The sequence below is a fragment of the Anomaloglossus baeobatrachus genome, chromosome 3, assembly GCF_048569485.1.
Source record: "Anomaloglossus baeobatrachus isolate aAnoBae1 chromosome 3, aAnoBae1.hap1, whole genome shotgun sequence".
Taxonomy (NCBI): Eukaryota; Metazoa; Chordata; class Amphibia; order Anura; family Aromobatidae; genus Anomaloglossus; species Anomaloglossus baeobatrachus.
This window is the reverse complement of record NC_134355.1, coordinates 618,155,104-618,180,509: the sequence shown is the minus strand read 5'-3', so window position 1 is coordinate 618,180,509 and position 25,406 is coordinate 618,155,104. Positions and strand designations below refer to the sequence as shown.

The 25,406-nt window shown below is 50.2% G+C and overlaps 1 protein-coding gene across 3 annotated transcripts in view; it reads left to right on the top strand.

The window, feature by feature from the left end:
• KIDINS220 (kinase D interacting substrate 220) overlaps window positions 1-25,406 on the top strand; it is a 249,348-nt gene that overhangs the window by 30,788 nt on the left and 193,154 nt on the right. For all 3 annotated transcript variants that reach the window (XM_075341087.1, XM_075341086.1, XM_075341085.1), the window contains exons 3-8: window positions 7,136-7,234; window positions 10,474-10,572; window positions 10,876-10,974; window positions 13,228-13,329; window positions 14,441-14,539; window positions 18,927-19,124. In XM_075341087.1, coding sequence (XP_075197202.1) covers window positions 7,136-7,234; window positions 10,474-10,572; window positions 10,876-10,974; window positions 13,228-13,329; window positions 14,441-14,539; window positions 18,927-19,124 — 696 coding nt within the window. The remainder of the gene's footprint in view (window positions 1-7,135; window positions 7,235-10,473; window positions 10,573-10,875; window positions 10,975-13,227; window positions 13,330-14,440; window positions 14,540-18,926; window positions 19,125-25,406) is intronic.

Sequence of the window (25,406 nt, the reverse complement as noted above, 5' to 3'; positions counted from 1 at the left end):
AAAAGCACCAGTTTACCTCGCCTAAGAGAGTTAAGAGTGTGTTCTTTAACCACTCCAGTTTTCAGACCGCTGTGACCAAGCCCAGGGCCTGTCCTGACAAACGCTTTCCAAAGCGTGGTTCTGATGACCGTTTTCCCTTTCCACCTGAGGTGGTCAAGGAGTGGTCTCACTCCCCAAAGGTAGACCCCCCGGTGTCTAGGCTCTCAGCCCGGACCGTTGTCGGTGGCTGACGGCACCTCACTTAAGGATTCCACTGACCGTCAGATTGACCTTCTGGCCAAATCTGTGTATGAAGCGGCGGGGGCCGCGTTTTCCCCGACTTTTGCAGCAGTGTGGGCTCTCAAAGCCATCTCTGCTTCTCTAGAGGAGATGCATTCCCTCACCAAGGAATCTATGCCTGAGATGGTTGCCTTAACTTCTCAAGCTTCAGCTTTTTCATCTTATGCCATGTCTGCCATGCTAGAGGCTTCTCACCGCACTGCGGTGGCTTCGGCTAATTCCCTCGTTATCCGCAGGATCTTGTGGCTTCGAGAGTGGAAGGCAGATGCTTCTTCAAAGAAGTACCTTGCTGGGCTCCCTTTTGCTGGTTTCCGGCTGTTCGGTGAACAGCTGGATGAAATTATTAAAGAAGCTACTGGCGGGAAGAGTACTTCCATGCCACAAACCAAGACCAGGAAACCCGCCCAGGGTAGGAATCAGTCGAGGTTTCGTTCCTTTCGTTCCTCCAACTGGTCGTCCTCTAAGCCCTCCGCCTCGTCCGCTAACTCAGCTAAGTATCAGAAATCCAACTGGCGCCCAAAAGCGCGTCCGCAGAAGACCGCAGGAGGTTCTGCCACTACGGCAGCCTCCTCATGACTCTCTGCCCGCTCCGGCGACGTCCTTAATCGGTGGCAGGCTCTCCCACTTTGGCGACGCTTGGTTAAAACAAGTCTCCGATCAGTGGGTGAGAGATATCATATCTCACGGCTACAGGATAGAATTCTCTTCCAGCCCGCCAAACAGATTTTTTCTCTCAACTCTTCCCTGCTCCAAGGCCGCCGCCTTCTCACAGGCCGTGGCGTCCTTGCAGGCCAACGGAGTAATTGTACCATTTCCCGCTCGGGAACGGTTCAGAGGTTTTTACTCAAACCTCTTCCTAGTTCCCAAAAAGGACGGTACCTTCCGGCCCATCCTGGATCTCAAGCTTCTCAACAAGCATGTTCAGGTGCGGCACTTCCGCATGGAGTCTCTGCGATCAGTCATTGCCTCAATGACCCAAGGGGATTTCCTGGCGTCCATCGACATCAGAGATGCCTATCTACATGTGCCAATTGCAGTTTCACACCAGTGTTGGTTACGTTTTGCAATAGGAGAAGATCATTTCCAATTCGTGGCTCTCCCCTTCGGGTTAGCCACGGCCCCTCGGGTATTCACCAAGGTCATGGCAGCAGTGATTGCGGTTCTGCACCTCCAGGGGTTGGCAGTGATTCCTTACCTGGACGACCTTCTAGTCAAGGCTTCATCCAGCGCAGACTGTCAGCGGAGTGTCTCGCTCACTCTTGCCACTCTAGCCCAATTCGGGTGGCTTGTCAATCTTCCCAAATCCACTCTGACTCCGACCCAGAGTCTCACGTACCTAGGGATGCAGTTCGAGACTTTGCCGACACTTGTGAAGTTGCCCTTTTGATCAAACAGCAGTCTCTCCAGCTAGCGGTGCGCTCTCTGCTGAGGCCCCGCCGTTATACCCTCAGGCGCCTGTTGCAGGTGCTGGGTCAAATGGTGGCGTCCATGGAGGCTGTTCCCTTTGCCCAGTTCCATCTGCGCCCCCTGCAGCTGGACATTCTCCGCTGTTGGGACAAGCGGCCTTCCTCCTTACACAGGTTAGTGGCTCTGTCGCCACGGACCAGGAGCTCTCTTCAGTGGTGGCTTCGGCCCCTCTCCCTGTCCCAAGGGCGCTCCTTCCTGGCCCCGTCCTGGGTGATTCTCACCACGGATGCCAGTCTATCCGGCTGGGGAGCGGTATGTCTCCACCACAGAGCGCAGGGCACTTGGACTCCGTCCCAGTCAGCCCTTTCAATCAATGTGCTGGAAACCAGAGCCGTGCTTCTAGCTCTCCTAGCTTTTCACCACCTGTTGGCGGGCAGGCACATTCGAGTCCAGTCAGACAACGCGACAGCGGTTGCCTACATCAATCACCAAGGCGGGACACGCAGCCGCCTGGCAATGATGGAGGTACAATGCATCCTTCAATGGGCGGAGGACACAAAGTCCACCATATCTGCAGTGCACATCCCAGGCGTGGAAAACTGGGAGGCAGATTATCTCAGCCGTCAAAGCGTGGACGGTGGCGAGTGGTCCCTGCACTCGGCAGTGTTTTCAGTCAATCTGCCGCAAATGGGGCACTCCGGACGTGGACCTAATGGCATCCCGTCACAACAACAAAGTTCCTGTTTACGTGGCTCGCTCCCACAATCCTCAGGCCTTCGCCGCGGACGCTCTGGTTCAAGACTGGTCCCAGTTTCGTCTGTCCTACGTGTTTCCCCCTCTAGCTCTCTTGCCCAGAGTCCTGCGCAAGATCAGAATGGAGGGCCGTCGAGTCATCCTCATTGCACCGGACTGGCCCTGGCGAGCTTGGTATCCGGACCTGCTCCAACTGTCCGTAGAGATGCCGTGGCATCTCCCGGACCGTCCAGACCTACTCTCGCAAGGTCCGTTTTTCCGCCCGAATTCTGCGGCCCTCAAATTGACGGCGTGGCTCTTGAGTCCTGGATTTTGACGGCTTCTGGTATTCCTCCTGAAGTCATCTCCACTATGACTCGGGCCCGTAAGTCTTCCTCCGCTAAGATCTATCACAGGACTTGGAAAATTTTCCTGTCCTGGTGTCACTCTACCGGCCATCCTCCTTGGCCATTCTCTTTGCCGACCCTTCTGTCTTTTCTACAGTCCGGTCTGCAGTTAGGACTGTCCCTCAACTCTCTCAAGGGACAAGTCTCAGCTCTGTCAGTACTGTTCCAGCGGCGTGTCGCTCGGCTGGCTCAGGTCCACACCTTCATGCAAGGCGTGTCTCACATCATTCCGCCTTATCGGCGGCCCTTGGATCCCTGGGACCTTCACTTGGTCCTCACGGTATTGCAGAAACCCCCTTTTTAGCCTCTTAGGGAGGTTTCTTTGTATCGTCTTTCTCAGAAAGTGGCCTTTCTAGTTGCCATAACTTCTCTCAGGAGAGTCTCTGATTTGGCTGCGCTCTCCTCGGAGTCACCTTTTTTAGTTTTTCATCAAGACAAGGTGGTTCTCCGTCCGACTCCGGACTTTCTTCCTAAGGTGGTCTCTCCCTTCCACCTTAACCAGGACAATACCTTACCTTCCTTCTGTCCGGCCCCTGTTCATCGCTTTGAAAAAGCGCTGCATACTCTAGATCTGGTGCGTGCTCTCCAGGATCTATGTATCTCGCACCGCTGCGCTCAGGAGGTGCACATCTCTTTTTGTGCTAACCACAGGTCGGCGCAAGGGCCTCCCTGCTTCTAAGCCGACCTTAGCCCGTTGGATTAGATCGACCATTTCGGACGCCTACCAGAGTACTCAGGTGCCTCCCCCGCCGGGGATCAAGGCACACTCGACCAGAGCTGTCGGTGCCTCTTGGGCTTTTAGGCACCAGGCTACGGCTCAACAAGTCTGTCAGGCTGCCACTTGGACTAGCCTGCATACATTCTCGAAGCACTACCAAGTGCATGCTCATGCTTCGGCAGATGCGAGCTTGGGCAGACGCATCCTTCAGGCGGCTGTCGCCCACTTGTGAAGTTAGGTTCTGCCTACTTCTTAGTTTTTCTGTTTATTTCCCACCCAGGGACTGCTTTGGAACGTCCCATGGTCTGGGTCTCCCAAAGGAACGATAAAGAAAAAGAGAATTTTATTTACTTACCGTAAATTCTTTTTCTTATAGTTCCGTATTGGGAGACCCAGCACCCTCCTTGTTGCCTGTTGCAATTTCTTGTTCCGCGTGTTCTCACCGGCTGTTGTCGTGGACAGAGTCTCCGGTTGTTCCGGCTCTTGCTCTGTTCTACTTGTGGGTGGCTATTCTCCTTCAGCTTTTGCACTAAACTGGCTGGGACTGGCTCACCAGGGGGTGTATAAGCTCAGAGGGAGGAGCTACACTTTTAAGTGTAGTACTTTGTGTGTCCTCCGGAGGCAGAAGCTAAACACCCATGGTCTAGGTCTCCCAATACGTAACTATAAGAAAAAGAATTTACGGTAAGTAAACAAAATTCTCTTTTTATTAATTATGCTATTTCAAAGCATTACTATTCAAAACAACACAGCTATGTGAATATAAATCCCCAATGAAGCAAATAAAAAGTGAATGAAAAGGTAGTAATGAATGATCCTGGCCCTATTTAACCTTAAGATGACCCTACCTAGCCACAGATATTAGATTGGCATCCTATGTTTTGGAAACGATGTTGACTCCTAAGCCTTAATAGGCCCTAAAAGAGCAAATATGACTCAATATATACAAGAGAAATCCACATAGAAATTATTATAAACCACAGGGTAAAAAATCCAATCAAGAATTATACCTACAAATGCTTGAAATAGTGAAGGCTCACACATAGTAGGTTGCAATTCAAGAAGCACTGTATAAATGTAACCACTTTTTGAGAATATCTTCAGTGTTGTCCTATGAAATCTAATACAATATTTATAAAAATGAAGGTATACTCACTTTTGTGACATACTGTAAACTGGAAACTCTCCACAGTTCTGTTTTACAATTGTCTGAATGGCACTGTTATTACATGAATGCCTGTAATGAGAGCAGCCTGCGTTGCGCCAGTCCTTAAAGGGACATTCTAATCTTAGAATGTTATTACATCTGTCCACAAGACGCTTTCCCAGAAGGATTTTGGTTACTCATGTACAATGTGGCTTTATGTCCCTCTGTCAGCAGTGGGGTCCTCCTGGGTCTTCTCCATAGTGTTTCATGTCATTCATATGTAGATGGATAGTTCTTACTGAAACTGATGCCCCCGAGCTGCAGGACTTATCCACCATCCGAACTATGCTGTATTACAACCTTCCATCAGTTTTTCTCTGCCGTCCACATCCAGGGAGATTAGCCGCAGCGCCATGGGTTGTAAAGTTCTTGATTATATTGTGCACTGTGTACAAAGTAACATCAAGATCTTTGGAGATGGACGTGTAACCTTGAGATCACTCTACTGAAACTGCCATAACCAAAGTCACCAATGACCTACTAACCGCCAAAGCCAAGCGGCACTACTCTGTCCTACTCCTCCTGGACCTGTCCTCTGCCTTCTACACTACTCTGTCCTCCTCCTCCTGGACCTGTCCTCTGCCTTCTACACTACTCTGTCCTCCTACTCCTGGACCTGTCCTCTGCCTTCGACACAGTAGACCATTCCCTCCTACTACAGATTCTCTCATCTCTGGGCATGACAGACTTGGCCCTATCTTGGATCTCCTCATATCTAACCGACTGAACTTTCAGCGTCTCCCACTCTCACACTACTTCCTCATCTCGCCCCCCATCTGTCGGTGTCCCCCAAGGTTCAGTTCTTGGCCCCCTGCTGTTCTCCATCTACACCTTCGGCCTGGGACAGCTCATAGAGTCCCACGGCTTTCAGTATCATCTCTATGCTGATGACACAGATCTACCTCTCTGGACCTGACATTACCTCTCTACTAACCAAAATCACACAATGTCTGTCTATTTCATCCTTCTTCTCTGCGCAATTCCTAAAACTGAACATGGACAAAAGAGAATTCATTGTCTTTCCTCCTCCTCACTCATCTCCTCCAACAAGCCTTTCCATCAAACTTGATGGTTGCTCACTCTCCCCAGTCTCACAAGCTCGTTGCCTTGGAGTAATCCTCGACTCTGCTCTATCCTTCAAGCCACACATCCAAGCCCTCTTCACCTCATGCAGACTACAACTCAAAAATATCTCCCGGATCCGTGCATTCCTTAACCAAGAATCAGCAAAAATATTACTACGTGTCCTCATCATCTCCCGCCTCGACTACTGCAACCTCCTGCTCTCTGGCCTCCCTTCCAACACTCTTGCACCCCTCCAATCTATCCTAAACTCTGCGGCCTGCTTAATCCACCTCTCCCCTCGTTATTCCCCGGCTTCTCCTCAATGCCAATCCCTTCACTGGCTTCCCATCGCCCAGCGACTCCAGTTCAAAACATTAACCATGACATACAAAGCCATCCACAACCTGTCTCCTCCCTACATCTGTGACCTAGTCTCCCGGTACCTACCTGCACACAACCTCAGATCCTCACAAGATCTCCTTCTCTGCTCCTCTCTTATCTCCTCTTCCCACAATCGCGTACAAGATTTCTCCTGTGCCTCCCCCATACTCTGGAACGCTCTACCTCAGCACATCAGACTCTCCCCTACCGTGGAAAGCTTCAAGAGGAACCTCAAGACCCATCTCTTCCAAGAAGCCTACAACCTACAAAAACCCTCAGTCCAGTAGACCACTGCGCAACCAGCTCTGTCCTCACCTATTGTACCATCACCCATTCCCTGTAGACTGTGAGCCCTCGCGGGCAGGGACCTCTCTCCTCCTATAGACTGTGAGCCCTCGCGTGCAGGGTCCTCTCTCCTCCTGTAGACTGTGAGCCCTCGCGGGCAGGGTCCTCTCTCCTCCTGTAGACTGTGAGCCCTCGCGGGCAGGGTCCTCTCTCCTCCTGTAGACTGTGAGCCCTCGCGGGCAGGGTCCTCTCTCCTCCTGTAGACTGTGAGCCCTCGCGGGCAGGGTCCTCTCTCCTCCTATACCAGTCTGTTTTGCACTGTTAATGATTGTTGTACGTATACCCTCTTTCACTTGTAAAGCGCCATGGAATAAATGGCGCTATAATAATAAATAATAATAATAATAATAATACCGATATACTATGCCGCAGGCTGAAGGGTGTCTGGATGATCACGAAACAGACTGTACAGGGATCCCTTTGGTCATTCTGTGCACAGTGCACTCACTGTGTGTGCAAGAGCTAAATGTGAAAAAGGTGCATGTGTATTATTGTTTTTCGATTACCGTACCTTAATCCTAGCAGGGATATCAAGAATTTTCTTCTGCTTGAAATAATGTGTCCCCTGTAACTTATGTGGCCTTTGCCTTCCAGAATGGGCAGACAGCCCTGATGTTGGCAGCAGAACAGGGCAACCTGGAGATGGTTCAGGAGCTGCTTGAACAAAGAGCCAACTGCAACCTTGAAGACGTGGTGAGTTTCTGCCGCTGTGGTACGAGCAGTGGCGGTCTATCTGGAGAGGTCACATGATGCTGTGTCGGTGGAATTTTTCCCATCAGTACTGGCACCGGCTTAATCTTTCATGATGATTTCACTCCTCCCATTAGCTTTATTAATGTAGAAATCAAGATCTGCAGGGGACCAATTCCTGAATGTCATCTAGGAGGATAGAGAAATACAAAAATGGATTTGGTCCCCAGATGTGGTTGTGTGTGACACAACCAAGTATAAAGTGTAGGATCAGCTGCTGCAATATCCACAGGGCGATTACAGAGAATAAAGGAAAGGGTCGATTTCGAGCGCGCTGCTGAGTTACCGGATGACATAAGCCAGGAGTAAGATTGAAAGTGGATTTATTTGACGAGTTTCAGAGTCTGCACTGACTCCTTCCCCAGGACGACCACATATAAATTCTATATACCTATATATGCGGTTACTCCTGAGGAATGAGTTAGTGAAACGCGTTGAATAAATCCACTTCCAATTTTACTCCTGGTTTATGTTATCTGGTAACTCAGCAGCACGCTTGAAATTGACCCTCACCTTTATTCCCAGAGATGAACTCTTAGTTTTTTTTAGTGGACAGAGGTAGAAATCAATAGTGCAGTGAACGCTGCTGTGCTAGGACTACTAAACAGTACAGACACTGGTGCTCCGGCCTCTCAAGTACCTTCAAAAGAGAAGGCTGAAAGGAGACTTAGGCTATGTGCGCACGTTGCGTAATTGCATGCAGTTACGCTGAGCTTTGTAGCGCAGCGTAACTGCATGCGTCCTGCGTCCCCTGCATAATCTATGAAGATTATGCAGGAGACGTGCGCACGTGGCGTATTAAAGCGCAGCGCTTCGGCTGCTGCCCGAAGCGCGCGTTCTAAGAAGTGGCATGTCACTTCTTTTGTGCGTATTGGTTGTAATGTTGGTCTCTCTCTCTGTCTGTCGGTCTCTGTGTCTCCCTGTCGGTCTGTCTCTCTGTCGGTCTATCCCTCTCCCCCGTCTCTCATACTCACCGATCAGCTGCACGGCTGTCACTGCTCCGGCGGCTTCTACTGCTAATGTCGGGATGTGTGCGGGGATGTCGGGATGTGTGCGGGGATGTCGGGATGTGTGCGGGGATGTCGGGATGTGTGCGGGGATGTCGGGATGTGTGCGGGGATGTCGGGATGTGTGCGGGGATGTCGGGATGTGTGCGGGGATGTCGGGATGTGTGCGGGGATGTCGGGATGTGTGCGGGGATGTCGGGATGTGTGCGGGGATGTCGGGATGTGTGCGGGGATGTCGGGATGTGTGCGGGGATGTCGGGATGTGTGCGGGGATGTCGGGATGTGTGCGGGGATGTCGGGATGTGTGCGGGGATGCCGGGATGTGTGCGGGGATGCCGGAGGTAATGTCGTGATGTGTGCAGGGATGTCGGCGATAATGTCGGGATGTGTGTGGGGACGTCACTCGGGTTACCCGCGGCCACAGGTCTCGGGTGGAGGACTCGAGCTGGCCGCGGGTAACCTGAGTGATGGCACCGGTGATCGCGTGGCTCACTGCAGTCACTCAGATTTGCGGTCACAGGTGAATCCTTCACCTGTGACCGCAAATCAAGCCGCGGCACGCAGACAGCCGCACGATCACAATGAAGTCGGGTGAAGTTCATTCTGATCGCGCGGCTGTCTCCCGCAGCCAGCCATGTGCTCTTTTTGACATTCCGGTCCCAGTTGGCTCTGCTGAAAGTCTATGGGGATGCAGCAGAGCCGAGTGGGACCGCACTGGATGCTTTTCCCATGGCAGAGAAAGCATCCAGAACGCATGAATTCTGCAGGAATGTGCGCACGTTGCGTTCTGCCGAATGCGTCTCAGAACGCAGCTTTTCGGCTGCGTTCTGAGACGCACATGCAGTGACTATTACGCTGCGTAATAGAACGCAACGTGCGCACATAGCCTTGATAGCGGTCTACAAATATCTGAAAGGCAGTCACAGAGAAGAGGGAACTACCCTATTCTCATTAGCACAAGGAGGTACAAGAAGCAATGGGATGAATCTAAAGGAAGGAGATTCAGATTAGACATTAGGAAAATCTTTCTAACCGTGAGGGCAGTCAGGGAGTGGAACAGCCGACCATAGGAGGTGGTGGTGAGCTCTCATCAATGGAAATCTTCAAGCGGAAACTGGATAAACATATAGCTGGGATTATATAGGAAAGCCTGCACTCGCAGGGGGCTGGACCTTATGGCCCTTGAGGACCCTTCCAACTCTACCATTCTATGATTCTATGACCTATTTGCCGAGGAGGAACCCTGAAGGTGACGAGCATCACATGGCCATTTTTAGGGCAGTTTTTTTTTCAGTAAGGCTACTTTCACACATCCGGTTTGAGCCGTGCGGCTCAATCTGGCTGTGAAACCTATGCAACGGATGCGGCGAAAACACTGCATCCTTTGCATAAGTTTTTACATGCGGCCGGTCCGTTTTTTTCCGGTTGCGGCATGCTACTGAGCATGTGCAGTGGAAGAAACCGCATGCGGCGGCCGGATGCGTTTTTTTCCGCATCGCGCCGCATTCGGTGTCTATAGGCATGCATTGAAAAATGCTCCGCAGCGGCCGGATGCGGCGCGATGCGTTTTTTTTTGCCGGAGCAAAAAACGTTGCAGGCAACGTTACATCCGGCCGCGACATCGGCTAAATCTGCCGCATGCGGCAAAAACCGGACCGAACGCACGCCCATGCGGCACAATACGGCACTAATGTAAGTCTATGCGAAAAAAAAAACGCAACCGGCGGCAAAAAAAACGGTTGCGGTTTTTCTGCAGAGCGCCGTATTGTGCCGCAGAGCAAAAACCGGATGTGTGAAAGTAGCCTAAGAGAAAAGCTTGCAAAGTTGTAAAGTACAGCATCAGCCTTTTCTTAAAGGGGTGGTCACAGATCCTTTGTAATTATTGTAGACCGATAGTCTAAATACTTGTTCCCGCATGACGCCAAACAGTGTGGTAGTCCCTTTTAGAGGGATTACGTAAGGATCTGGGTGTTTTTTTCCATTTTACATCCTGTAATTTCTGGCTGGATGTAAACCCTCATTACCTGGGCTATTTTTCACACTTCTCCAGACATCCAGCGAGCCTTCTCCATGTCTACCTGGTATGACTACCTGGTAGGTTCCTACTCTCCACACACTCTGTTGTTCTTGGATTTTACGGCTTCACGTCCTAATCCTGGCTCTGTTGTGTTGCAGGATAACTGGACGGCCCTCATTTCTGCTTCCAAGGAAGGACACGTGGGGATTGTGAAAGAGCTGCTGGACTGCAATGCCAACCTGGAGCATCGGGACATGGTAGGCTTCACCCAGTGTTTCCAGTGTCAATAGGCGTGGTTGTTATTGACATACTGGCTCAGAGAGGACCATACTGGTTTTGTGTAGATGTGATGCCATCTGTTTGGCAGGTCCCGGAGTACTGATCCTCTGCAGCTTCCTGGACCAACCTGTTCTATGAAACCAATATGGACGCCGATCCCTCTTGTTTCATGGATTTTTATAGAGAATTGTGGACTTTGTTGTAATCTTAACTGATGATGACATTGATCTTCCCCAGTTTCTTAAATAGAATATTTTCCTACTTTTTCTTTTTATTTCCAGGGTGGGTGGACGGCCCTTATGTGGGCTTCTTACAAAGGATGCACCGAGGTTGTGGAGATACTCCTCACTAAAGGATCAAACCCCAATATAACCGGCCTGGTAAGATGCCCTTTACCTTATCCAGCATTATTGTGGACTTTATACGTGTACGATCTCTCATAGATGTCTTTAGAGGAGTATTCCCATTGAAGATATTTATGGCAAATCTTTAGGATTTACCATTAATGTCTGGTGCGGGTCCCATCTTTGGGACAAAAAAAACCCCTTCCTCTAGAAAATGGCCCTTCCTAGTATTGCTGTGAATGGGTGGCTCTCCGTTGAACTCTATGGGAGTTCCAAAAATGGTCAAAAATGCTTGGTTAAGTTTAGAACTGCCATAGAAGTTAATGGAGCAGCTACTTGCATAGCACCACCTCTCCACCAACAACTGTGTAATACGGGGCCACATTTTTTAGACAGGTGGTGGGACCCCATGTATAAGGCAGTGGGGACCACGTAGACCTTCTATATAGGAGTTAAGGAAATTGCTGGCCTTATGTTTTAAAGGGGGAAGTTTTGTATGAAAAATGTTATTTATATCACTTTTTAATTGCAATATGACATACAGTCGAACCTTGGTTAACGTGAACAATCCGCTCTGGGACTGTGCTTGTAAACCAAGTTACTCGTTCAGCAAAGCAAAATTTCCCATAGGAAATCATTGCAATGCAGACAATTCCTTCCACAACTTGTTAAATGTCCCATCCTGGTCCCCTATTGTGCCATTCCACACATGCACAAACACACACAAACATGCACAAACACGCACGCACGCACACAGATTATGCTCACCTTGCTTTCCGTTCCATCGCCGGTCTCCCTGGATGTTGTAGTTCGCCGCTACAGGGATGTGTATTGGGTAAACATCGCGATGAGGGAGAAACGTCCGCTGACAGAGCGCTGACGTCAAAGGAATGAGCCGCTTGCCTCTGATTGGTCAGCGCGCTGCCTTTGAGAAGCGGCTGACAGCGGAAGTTCCTCCATTGTCGCGATGGTTACCCGATACACATCCTATAGCGGCGAACTACAAGAACCATGAGGCCGGTGATGGAACGTAAGGTGAGCATAATGTGTGTTTGGTGCGTGTTTTGTGCGTGTTTGTGTGTGTTTGTGTGGACTGCAAGAGCGGGTTAGAGCGCGGTTGATGTACGGAACCGGAAGTGTGTGCAGTGAGTATTTTGCTTGTACAGCAAAGCTTGTTCGTAAACTGAGTTACAAATTTACAGAAAGCTTTGCTTGTTATGCGAAATACTCGCTAACTGGGTTATTCGTTAAACGGGGTTCCACTATAAAGGGGGTTTTCCCAATTTGGGATCTTTAAGGGAACCTATCAGGTGCAATATACACCTAGTACCACAAGCAGTTCTGGGTACATATTGCTAATCCCTGCATCTAGTAGCATACATAAAGAGATCTTTAGAAAAAGTATTTCTATAGACCCTTTATGATATGCTAATGAGTGCAGGACTAGTCGCAAGGGCGTTAGCTCCTGCACTCATTGTGTCCTCTTAGCATGTTAGCACGCCCATAGTGCGCATGACCGGAAGTGCCTGGCATTCTGATCGTGCGCACTGACCCTAAGCCTGGTGTCTGAGGCGGTGACAATGGACACAGGTACGCACCTCACCGCTGATGACTCTGGGCATTGCATAGCATGTTAGCACGCCCCAGGCGGAATGTGCGCAGGAACTAACACCCTTGCGACTACTCCCCGGCCTCATTAACATATCATAAAGGATTTTTAGAAATACGTTTTCTAAAGATCTCTTTATCTATGCTAGTGTATACAGGGACAGTTAGGCTTGGATTAACAATATACATCCAGAACTGCTTGTAGTTCTGGGTGCATATTGCACCTGACAGGTTCCTTTTAAGGCTACATTTTTGGATAATAAGGTGTTTAAGCATATACTTTATTTTACCGTATGTATTTTCTCACGTAACTGGACTTGTCTGTAAGTTCTGCAGAGATCATATATTGTCCTGATGGGTGGGAATGAAGGCGCCCGATGGCTTCTGACTAGAGCCTGTTGTCTTGCGTACCCCGAATATTATAAATGTATCTCTGGAGAGGGCAGAAATCCTCGTGTCTGTGGAATAACATGAATAATTAAAGATTTTAAATTGCAAAATCATTTTGTATCCTCTTCAGCGTCATCCTTTCTCACTGGATAGACTGTCTAGTTCCACGTAATTACACGTTGCTGGCGAGATGTGATATTTGTGGTGGCTTCGCAGCATTTAAATATTGTTTTCCGTGATCATGAAGATAAAAATATTTTCCGCTTTCTTCTCTCCTGCTCCGGTGTTTAGCAATACAGCGTGTATCCGATTATTTGGGCGGCTGGGCGAGGTCACTCTGAGATCGTCAAGCTTTTACTGCAGCATGGAGCCAAAGTCAACTGCTCCGATAAGGTAGATATTTCTGTCTAAATCCTGTAATGGTCAATGTAGATGAGAGGATAATTGGCCACTGGTTATCGGACAATATACATATGCGAGCAGTTATTCGAGAAATCATCAGATCGCCCAATTGGCTTATCTATACCTGCAAAAAAAATAATCAGCAGAACCTTGCCCCATGTAAGTAACATGTGCTGCCAATAACATGATCCTGTATGGGGACCGCATGATCGTTTTGGCTATCATCCTGTCCCCATTTTCAACCTGTGTAAAAACGCAGGTAAACCAGTGCTGAACAACTTCTAATATAGTCAATCAGTGCTTGTTAAAGGATATGTGTCAAAGGTTTTTGCCATTTAATCTGCAAAAAGCATAATATAGGGGCAGAGAGCCTGATTCCAAGGATGTGTCACTTATTAGGCTCTGTGCTGTAGATTCAATTCGATCAGTGTTGTATCAGTAGGAGTTATCACTAACGGACTAGGTGTTGTGTGCAAACCAGTCCAGCTGATCTGTTTAACTCCACCCCCACGCCTGATTGGCTGACACTATACATTGTACACAAAAAGCTGCCAATCAGTGGTGCTCAGCATCTATAGCTCTGCTATATCTACAGCAGAGAAACCCAGGGATTCTATCAAAACTGCACCAAGCAGCCCAGTAAGTGATACATCGCTGGAATCAGGCTCTCTGCCCCAACATCATGCTGCTCTCAGATTTCGTAGCAAAAACTTCTTGACAGATCCCCTTTAATGTGCATTCATGATGCTCTAAATGCACAATTAAAAATGCCATTGAAATGGATCTCTTTGGACATTTAAAGGGTTGTGTCACTTTACCAACGCCTCCAGGTTCAGCATCTGAAACCACCGACACTCAGATGTCATTGCTGGGGAAACTGCAGCCCACCATACAAGTATGGTATAATACGTAGTTCTGTATAAGGACCATTATTGAAGAGGGCCCTCAGTCTGGAGAGCACGCCCCACATACTGGCATAGGATGTCACACATGAGCCGAAAAATTGAAAGTATCAAATTCTCCCTCCCCTGCTCGACTCTGTAGGTTGCAATGATATTTCTACTAGATTGTAAAAATCTGTGATTTTTATTTTTCTCTTTAGTATGGAACTACTCCACTTATCTGGGCTGCAAGAAAAGGCCACCTCGAATCCGTGAAGTCCTTGCTGCAGATGGGCGCTGATGTCGACCAAGAGGGAGCTGTAGGTTTCTGCCATTTATTTTCTCCCTTTTTCCATTGTTTTAGATTATAACTCAGAACAGTAGCAGACACCCATTGTAGGTCTGTCTGTATAGTTCATGGATGGCTAAACCCCCTTCCCGACGTGTATGGACCGGGCTCAGGAGTCGCCTGTATTATAGTAAACCATCGCAGGTTTAAGTCCCCTAAAGAGACTAAAAATTAACCCCTTAACGACCCATGACGTACTAGATACGTCATGGATCGTGTGCCGGTAAGCCCCGCCCCCTGCCGCCGGCAGGCGGCGAGACGCGCACATATCAGCTGTTATCAACAGCTGATATGTGTGCCTGCTAGCCGCGGGTGGAATCGCTTCCACCCGCGGCCATTAACCCCTTACATTTCGCTGCCAAAGTCTTGGCAGCGATATGTATATGGGCGCCGCCATGACAGTGACTTACCCCGCCCCCACCGGAAGTCACGTGACATGATCACATGACTTTCGGCGGTTGCCATGGTAGCACAGGGTCATGTGATGACGCCTGTAGCTAACATGACTCACTTCCTCTCAATGCCAGAATACAGCCGGCATTGAAAGTGAAGCAGCAAATCTGCAGTTCTCAGCTCTGTAGCTGTGATCTGCAGATAGTGCAGAGCGATGGGATTGCTGATCGCAATAGCCCCCTAGGGGGACTAGTAAAATAAAAAAAAAAAGTAAAAAAAAAAGTTTTAAAAAATTAAAAAAAAATAAAAAATACACACATATTTGGTATCGCCACGTTCAGAAATGCCCGATCTATCAATATATAAAATCAATGAATCTGATCAGTAAACGGCGTAGCGGCAAAAAAATTCCAAACGCCAAAATTACGTTTTTTGGTCGCCGCAAATTTTGCGCAAAATGCAATAACAGGCGATCAAAACGTAGCATCTGCGCAAAAATGGTACCGTTAAGAACGTCAGGTCGAGACGCAAAAAATAAGCCATCACTGAGCCTCAGATCCTGAAAAATGAGAACGTTACGGGTTTTGGAAAATGGCGCAAAACGTGCGCCACGTTTTTTGGACAAGCTTGTGAATTTTTTTAACCCCTTAGATACAAGTAAACCTATACATGTTTGGTGTCTACAAACTCGCACCGACCTGAGGCATCATACCCACACATCAGTTTTACCATATAGTGAACACGGTGAATAAAATATCCCAAAAACTATTGTACAATCCCACTTTTTTTGCAATTTTTCCGCACTTGGAATTTTTTTGCCGTTTTCCAGTACACCATATGGTAAAACTTATGGTTTCATTTAAAAGTACAACTCGTCCCGCAAAAAACAAGCCCTCATATGGCAAGATTGATGGAAAAATAAAAAAGTTACGCCTCTCGGAAGAAGGGGAGCAAAAAACAAAAACGCAAAAACGGAAAGTGCCCGGGGGCTGAAGGGGTTAAAGAAAGAATTCAATTTAAAAAGGTTTTTAAAAGTTTAAATCGCCCTCACTTTCCAATTAAAACAGACATTTCTAAAAGAAAAAAAAAGTGCGTTTGGATTTGGGGACCCAACAATATCAATCTAAGAAAATATATACCGTATTTTTCGGACTATAAGGCGCACCCTGGTTTTAGAGGAGGAAAGTGGGGAAATAAAATTTTAAGCAAAAAATGTGGTCATGACACACTGTTATGGGGCGAGGATCTACTGCTGATACCGTTATGGGGGTAATGTCCCCAAATTCTCTACTAAGGTACCTCATCTTGGTAATGATCCTCCTACCTTGTATATGATCCCCATCCTTGTATATATATGTCCCTCATCCTGATAAATACTCTCATCCTGATGTATAGCCCTATCCATCCTGCTACATACCCCCATCCTGCTATATACCCCCATTCTGCTGTATACCCCTATCCATCCTGCTATGTACCCCCATCCTGGTATACGGCCTGCATCCTGTGTCACACAAAAAATAAATGTTTATACTCCCCTTTCCTCACTCCAGCAGCATTGCTCGTCTTTCTGCCTGTGCCAGCAGCAGCGCCACTGATCTGTGTGGAGCTGGTCACCGCTTCCTGCAGCATCGCGATGTCTTCCTGTCTGCCTGCCTGCTGATGTGTGTGGAGAGCGGTGCGCACAGGGATAACGTCATCCCTGTGCGCACCGCTAGTCTCCACACACATCAGCAGGCCGGCAGACAGGAGGAGATCACGATGCTGCAGGGATTGGTGACCGGTGAGTATACTGTACTTATTCACTGCCCCCTGTGCTGATGATGATGCGCTGGGGACAGTGAATATAGCCGCACATGATCACTCCAGGCTGTAGTTGCCAGGGATGATCACGCGGGTCGGCTGTTAGGGTACTTTCACACTTGCGTTGTTTTCCTTCCGTTACAATCCGCCCTTTTGGAAAACAGCGGAATCCGTTAACGGATTCCGCTGTTTCCCATAGACTTGTATGGTTGACGGATTGTACCAAAAGGACCTGCGTTGCTTCCGCTAGGCGACGCTCCGTTGCTTCCGCCCAGCGGGAGGAACGCAGCATGTAACGTTGTTTTGAGCAGCGGAATCCTCTGGATTTCACTGCGCATGCTCTTTTTTTTTTTTTAAATCACAAACTTTATTTTGGCTTGCGGTGGTCCGAACGTTCAGCTGAGCGCCCGGCCGTCGGCAAGTGACAGCACTCAGCTGAACGACCGGCCGCCGACATGCCCGGCCGCCGGCAAGTGACAGCGCTCAGCTGATCACCCGGCGGTCGGCTGCAGAGAGCGCTCAGCTGATCACCCGGCGGCCGGCTGCAGGGAGCGATCAGCTGATCACCCGGCGGCCGGCTGCAGGGAGCGATCAGCTGATCACCCGGCGGCCGGCTGCAGGGAGCGATCAGCTGATCACCCGGCGGCCGGCTGCAGGGAGCGATCAGCTGATCACCCGGCGGCCGGCTGCAGGGAGCGATCAGCTGATCACCCGGCGGCCGGCTGCAGGGAGCGATCAGCTGATCACCCGGCGGCCGGCTGCAGGGAGCGATCGGCTGATCACCCGGCGGCCGGCTGCAGGGAGCGATCGGCTGATCACCCGGCGGCCGGCTACTGGGAGCGATCGGCTGATCACCCGGCGGCCGGCTACTGGGAGTGATCGGCTGATCACCCGGCTACTGTGCGTGATCGGCTGATCACCCGGCGGCCGGCTACTGTTAGCGATCAGCTGATCACCCGGCGGCCGGCTACTGTTAGCGATCAGCTGATCACCCGGCGGCCGGCTACTGTGAGTGGCTGATCACCCGGCTACTGTGAGTGATCGGCTGATCACCCGGGGGCCGGCTACTGTGAGTGATCGGCTGATCACCCGACGGCCGGCTACTGTGAGTGATCGGCTGATCACCCGGCGGCCGGCTACTGTTAGCGATCAGCTGATCGTTCACAATAGTCTGCCGACGGTAAAAAAAAACAAAACTGATTGCGTTGTTTTGCTGCATCCGTTGTGCCACTATATGCAACACATCCGTTGCATCCGTTACACAACGCAATGCAACGGATACCGTTCAAAGCAAGTGTGAAACTAGCCTTAATTATGCGCGCATCCCCCGCCCATCATTCTGCCCACCTGTCAGTGTCGGCTTCAGCACTGAGAGATGATGGGCGGGATGATGGGTATGCATATGTAATGAGTTAGCCCACGTGGTCACGGTAGGCTCTGCTACAGCCTGTGCATACCGCCGATGACCCGCTCCACCGCAGCACCCTCATTTACATTCAGACTATAAGACGCACCCCCCCACTTTCCCCCAACATTAGGGGGAAAAAAGTGCGTCTTACAGTTCAAAAAATACAGTATATATTTTTTTAACTCATATATGTTAAATGCTGGAAAGCAAAAGAAATACTTATTTATTGAACTCCAGAATTGCCATTTTTCGGTTGATGCCCTTCCATCAAAAAGTAATCAAAATTTAGTTTCTACTTGAAAATGGCACCTATAAACAAGCTGGAAAATGGAGAGAAAAAAAAATCTCAAAAAATAACAAAACAAACAATTTTTTTTTTTATTATTTTTTTTTATCACTAACATTTAAAAAGATATAAATCTAGAATCTACAGAATTGCACTAAGTCACTTTCTGTAGAATGAATGCTGTGGCCAAATTTGTTTTGTTTTTTCGCCATTTCATCCAACTTAGAATTCTTTTTATCCTCTCCTCTCGAAAAAAATCAATCCCTCGTACGGTTTTCTCAACTTAGTATGAAAGAAGCTTAGGGCTCCTGGAGGAAGGAGAGGGAAAACCGGAAGAGCCAAATGCATAATCGCTCCTGTGGGAAGGGGTTAAAGAGGTTGTCGTTTTTGGAGAATCACGTCCACTTGAATAGACCGTAAAGGACAAGATGGCGATGAGCGGTAACTGAATGCTTTGTCTTGTTGTTGCAGAACTCTATGACTGCTCTGATCGTAGCAGTGCGAGGCGGATACACCAACACCGTGAAGGAAATTCTCAAGAGGAACCCAAATGTCAACCTGACCGATAAGGATGGCAACACGGCTCTGGCTATTGCAGCCAAAGAGGGTCACACTGAGATTGTGCAGGACTTGCTGGACGCCGGCACCTACGTCAACATCCCTGACCGGGTAAGCCAGCGTTATGTGTCTTGTAATAAATTGGGCGCATCTTTTTGGTTTTTTGTCCCTTTAGAAACTTCTCTACACCACATAACTGGCTTTAGTTATTTCCGTAAACTCCCCCCTTTCAATGTTGTTTACTTATTTTTGGGAGGTAACATTTTTCCATAAGGTGACTTCCAAAATGCCTATAGGCCATGCAATGATCCCTGGGAAATATCCTTTTCATAGAGGAAGTAGGAATCCTATAAATCGGTACTGACCCCCAAACTCCCAGTCCTGGCGGTGGTCTCTCACCCAGACAACCAATCTTCTATAGTTTGTCCTGATGAAGGACAAGACCGGCTCTTTCCACACGTACAGGCTCCGTACTGAGAGAAGAGCGTACTGCATGACATTGGGCAGCCTCCCAATATGAAATGAATGGAAGTATTTGTTTACTCGCACATTAAAGCAATCTGATCGCATATGTCTCCCCCATCTGCTCCTGCCACTTAGCCAAAGCCCCTGTGTGGCAGGACTGGACAGGAGCAGATGGACACTTTGCACTGTGGGATTTGGTGTAAAATCTTCCAAGTGGAGCTATTTTAGTCATTTCGTATTTGGGTGCCCCTGGGCCCGGGTTTTAGAGGAAAAAAGAAATCATCCGTCTGCAGTAAAAAGAGAATAAAACGAAGTTCAAAGTAACTGCTGGTAATGGGATGGAGAAAAGTTTCCGCTAGAGAAAAGTTTTCCATGGAGACAGATCTGCAACGCCACAATTTAAAGGAAATGTGTGCAGATTAATAACGATTACCACGATACAGATGGTTAGTGCCTAGTGCTCGGCGGTCTGCTGTGGAGCCTGCGGGGCCCTGCGGGGATATGTCAGACCAGCGCTGCAGTCCTGTCTTGTACTGGGGCATATAAGCTGCACACACAGTATAAAGCCAGATGTGGGAGAAATATGTAGGAGATGCGTATTTACACTCCATATATATGAAGCCGAATTTTAAAAGTGCACGGAACCAAAACAGCACCGTTCTGTACGTCATATAGTGGCCGATCTTGGATACTGCAGCTCACCGCCTATTCACTTCAATAGTAGTTTAGAAAATTGTATATTTCTCTGACGCCTCATTGGGGGACACAGGACCATGGACCATGGGTGTTATGCTGCCTATCCATAGGAGGACACTAAGTAGATGCAAAAGACATTAGCTCCTCCTCTGCAGTATACACCCCCTGGCTGGGCCAGGCAACCCCAGTTTTAGCTTAGTGTCTGTAGGAGGCACATCCTTTCAAGGTTTTGTTATTTTTTGAGGGCGACGGTTTCCCCTAGGGACCGATCTCTCAATACCATCAACGGGCGGGAACGCGGAGTGTCGCCTCCACGTACCCCCTCCTGCGACGCTGGATCCTGGGCTGCCTTTTACTGGACGATGGGTCCCACAGACACCGATTTTCCTGAGCCCAGGGCAGAGACACACTTCCTCAGCTCCTTTTTGCAGGCTCTGAGTTGATACATTGCACCTGTGTGGCCGGACACAGCAAGCTGACTCTGCTATTTCCACTGCCTGCTTTCCCAGACTGACTCCCTGACTGGTTTCCCAGGCAAAGGGAGAAAGACGGTGCAGGGAAGGCTCCCAGGACTACTGAATTTACAGTCTTTATTCCCACCATAGCTGCGTGCTGGCTGGAGGATGGGGAGTCCCTTGCTGATTGCAGGGAACCCTGCAGAGATAATCTACCGGTGGCGGGGGAGGGCTCCCAGGGCTCATGAACTCGCAGTCTTTATTCCCACTAGCTGTGTGCTGACTGGAGGGAGGGGGAGAAAAACTGTCACAGAAGCTCCCTTCCCACCGTTTTTTACTACCGACAGCAGGGGGGCACACTGACTTCTTCTTGGTGCTCTTTTAGCGCTAAGCCCCGCCCCCCACCGGCCGCGATAAGCCCCGCCCCCCAGGAAAGCGCGCGAAGATCTCCACAGAGCGTGCTTACTCCTTCCTGAGGACGCAGGGCCATCGGCTGATTCTGGTGAGGTACACCGAAGCAAATACAATCCTTGCTTCTCATTGCTTCACTTGTAGCTCTGCAGATCATTGCTCCCCCTCCTGGCATACTCCTATTAGGAACATGCAGAATTCTAAGGGTACTAAGAGTGCTAAGGCCCACATAGTCTATTATTCAGCCTGCACTGCCTGCCACGTAAACATACTTCTTGTCTCTGTGAGTCCTGTGCCCCTATAGCCCCTCAAGAAACCCCCCCACCCTCCCCCAACCACCACCGCCGCAAAAGTCAGCCCAGAGCCTAGGGCTCCCAGCCCACCGGAATGGGCACAATTTCTGTCCCAATCCATGGAAAAACTGTCACAGAACCTGGTGCTGGCTATGCAATGTCGTCCTCCACACCCTGCTGGGCCCCTGGACGGAACGCAGCCTGAGGATACCCCTATGGAGGGTCCTTCTGAGGTAATCCGGGCCCATGCTTCACCGGTTGCAGCGATCAGAAAAAGAGCACACGGCCGGGTGTCTCCAGCACTCTCTCATGGCCCCCATGGCTCTCCCTCGGGAGCACACAGGGCAGGCTCTCCCACACGCTCCACGGCTTCTGAAGAGCCGGAGGAGGGAGAATGCTGTTTGTACCAGGATGATTCCTTAGTTTCAACCTCCCCAGATGATCAAACTGCAATAGACTCCCTTATAGCAGCAATCAACCAAACTCTGCATGTGGAGGATCCCCCATCCACTACCACTGACCATGCGGTCTCCTTTAAGAGGGCAAGGAAACCCCAAAAGGTTTTCGCTGATCACCCAGATATTCAGGATATCCTCACAAACAAAGGGAGAAGCTTGACAGGCGCTTCGGTAACCGTAAACTCCTGGTACCCTTTTGCCTCACCTGCCCCTAAGGGCTGGGTCGACCCCCCCCCCCCGGTCTCCCGCCTTGCCACAAAGACGCTCCTGTCTTTACCCGATGGTTCCTCCATCAAGGACCCGACAGACAGACAGGTGGAGCACCTCGCCCGCTCTGACTTTGAGGCTGCGGGTTCTTCTCTCTCTCTCTCTCTCTCTCTCTCTTTTGCCTCTGTGTGGGTCGCAAAGGCGATCTCGGTCTGGGCAGAATTCCTTAACACTTCACTTGAGGAATCCCAGTTCCCTCATACCTTCACAGAGGTAACAGCTCAAATTGCCGCTGCGGCGGAGTACCTCATGCAGGCCTCCATTGACGCTGCTACCTGCGCAGCTTTTGCCGCCTCAATACCATAGCCATCCGTAGAGCTCTCTGGCTCCGACAATGGCGAGCGGACTCTGCCTCCAAGAAGTCTCTCATGGGCCTTCCCTTTTTTCCAGACGGATTGTTTGGTGAACGTCTGGACAAGCTCATTTCTGACCGCACGGGAGGAAAGAGTACCTCCCTCCCCCAGCTGAAGTCCAGGACGACCTTCACCAGATGTCCACAGTCCTCGTTCCGCTCTTTTCGGAACTCATTTGGTTGGTCGACATCTCGCTCTGCCCCCGCCACTAGCCGCGGACTACGCAGGGACCGACCGACCTCAGCTCTCTCTGAAACCCACTTCGTCATGGCAGCCTAGACCGAATCAGTCCAGGACTAGGGAGACTCGTCCACGACGTTTTCCCCCCTCATGACTCCTTCGGCGCCCCGGAAGACACACTCATTGTAGGAGGTCTACTGCAGCTCTTTCAACACATCTGGGCTGCCGCCTCAGACGACAAATCGGTGCGAGACCTTGTGTCTTCTGGTTACCACATAGAATTTTGGACCCGACCCCCGAGTCGGTTCTTTCTCTCAAACCCCCCAAAGACTCGAAAACGACGCAAGGCTTTTTTCTCAGCAATCCACTTGCTCCAAACAGCAGGAGTGATAATACCCGTCCCGGATGACGAGAAGTTCAGGGGTTTTTATTCCAACCTCTTTGTGGTCCCCAAAAAGGATGGGTCAGTTCGACCCATCCTAGACCTCAAACACCTGAACAAACGTGCACGTACGGAGATTCAGAATGGAGTCCCTAAGGTCCATTATTGCATCCATGGTCGAAGGGGAATTCCTCGCCTCCATAGATATCAAGGACGCGTACCTGCACATACCCATCGCCCCAGCTCACCAAAAGTTCCTCCGCTTCGTGGTTCAGGACTCCCATTTTCAATTCGTAGCCCTACCCTTCGGCCTTGCCACCGCACCAAGGGTCTTCACCAAAGTCATGGCGGCCGCCATGAGCGTCCTTCACGCCAGGGGAGTAGTCGTTCTCCCTTACTTGGACGACCTCTTCATCAAGGCCCCCTCCTTCCGCGACTGCTCAACCAGCGTATAGATCACCGTGGACACCCTATCCCGCTTAGGGTGGCTTCTGAATCTAGACAGATCATCCCCGGTCCCATCACGATCCATCACCTTCCTGGGCATGTCCCTGGACACCCGTCGGGGCTTGATCCTTCTCCCTCAGGACAAGGCGATCGCTCTTCGACAAGCGGTACGCTGCCTTCTACGTCCTCCGTCTCGCTCCATTCGATTCAGCATGAAGGTGCTCGGCAGGATGGTGGCGGCTATGGAGGCAGTACCCTTTGCTCAACTGCACTTCCGCCCACTGCAGCTAGCCCTTCTAGCTGCCTAGGACAAGAGCCCCTTCTCCCTGGACAAACATCTTCACCTGACGCCTTCAGTCAGGTATGCACTCCGCTGGTGGCTTCGGTCCTCATCCCTATCGAAGGGGAGATCTTTTCTCCCAGTGAACTGGCTGGTCCTGACCACGGACGCCAGCCTCCTAGGCTGGGGAGCTGTGTATCGGCACCACACTGCTCAAGGACGTTGGACGCCCCAGGAATCTTCCCTACCCATAAACATCCTGGAAATCCGCGCGATCTTCCTCGCGCTCAGGGCGTTCTGCCCTCTGCTAGCGGGTCGTCAGATTCGAGTCCAATCGGACAATGCGACAGCTGTAGCCTATATCAATCGGCAGGGGGGCACCCGCAGTAAAGCGGCTTATCTCGAGGCCCACAAGATCCTCAGCTGGGCCGAATCGACGGGGTCAGTGATATCAGTGGTACACATACCGGGAGTAGAGAACTGGGCAGCAGACTTTCTAAATCGCCAAGGCCTGGCCGCCGGAGAGTGGTCTCTCCACCCAGAAGTGTTTCTACACATCTGCACTCGCTGGGGTACACCAGACGTGGATCTAATGGTCTCAAGGTTGAACGCAAAGGTACCCGCGTTCATAGCCAGGTCACGCGACCCGCAGTCCATCGACGCGGATGCACTAGTCTGCTCCTGGCACCACTTCCGCCTGCCTTACATATTTCTTTATCGTTCCTTATGGGAGACCCAAACCATGGGTGTATAGCTTCTGCCTCCGGAGGACACACAAAGTACTACACTCAAACGTGTAGCTCCTCCCTCCGGGCTATATACACCCCCTGGATGACAATCTACCCAGTTCAATGCTTTGTGTTTCAGGAGGATACACACACTTGCATTCTCTGATATTTTTTTATTTTAATTTTAAAGATTTGGAAGAAAAGCGGGTCCAGTCTGGACTCCCGGCATGTCCCTTCACACCCCACTCTGTCGGGTGCTGTTAAGGTTGACTTTATAAGGCTGGAGCCTTCACATGCCGCGCTCCTTCACATCCTCTGTCGAGGCTCTGTTTGAAGTGGGAGCCTCCACGGTCCTCTCTGCTTGCAGAAGGCCGGTCTCCATCCGCAGCCCTGTCTGGTCCCTGCTGGAAGGAGCGTTAACCCCCACTCAGGGACATGGCCCTGCGTCTCAAAAGCTAAGTATTGAGACGTTTTTTCAGGGGTCCCAGGTACTTTTATTGGGGGGACAGTATGTGCTTTAGCGTTACTGTTAATTCCGGCCGGTTCTGGGGGTTTCCCCTGAGAACCGCGCCGAAGGTGCCTGCTCGTCGGCCGCATTTTAAAATCTAGGCCCCGGCTTCAGTTTGGGCCTAGTTTCGGTTTTGGCTTCTCTGCATGTTTTGCATACAGCGCCGCCCACCGCCCGACCAGCAGAGGGGAGGGCACTCCTCTCTGGGGAGATGTTCCCTCCCCTGTATTTCTTCCTGTATCTCTCTGCCCTCCGTTTTTCCCGCTCTGGGGCTTATACACGCCCCCCCTCTTTCTCCCAGCGCCATTTTCTCAGCGTTCTTACACTGGAGGGCGCTGGATGCTGCAGCTGCATACTGTTAGGAAGGCTGACGCTTCACAGGAGAGCGGTGGAATCCGGAGGGCACACAGAGAGCGGGCTGGTAGGCCACAACCTTCGGTTGTGGACTTTTATTACACTCTCAGGCATTC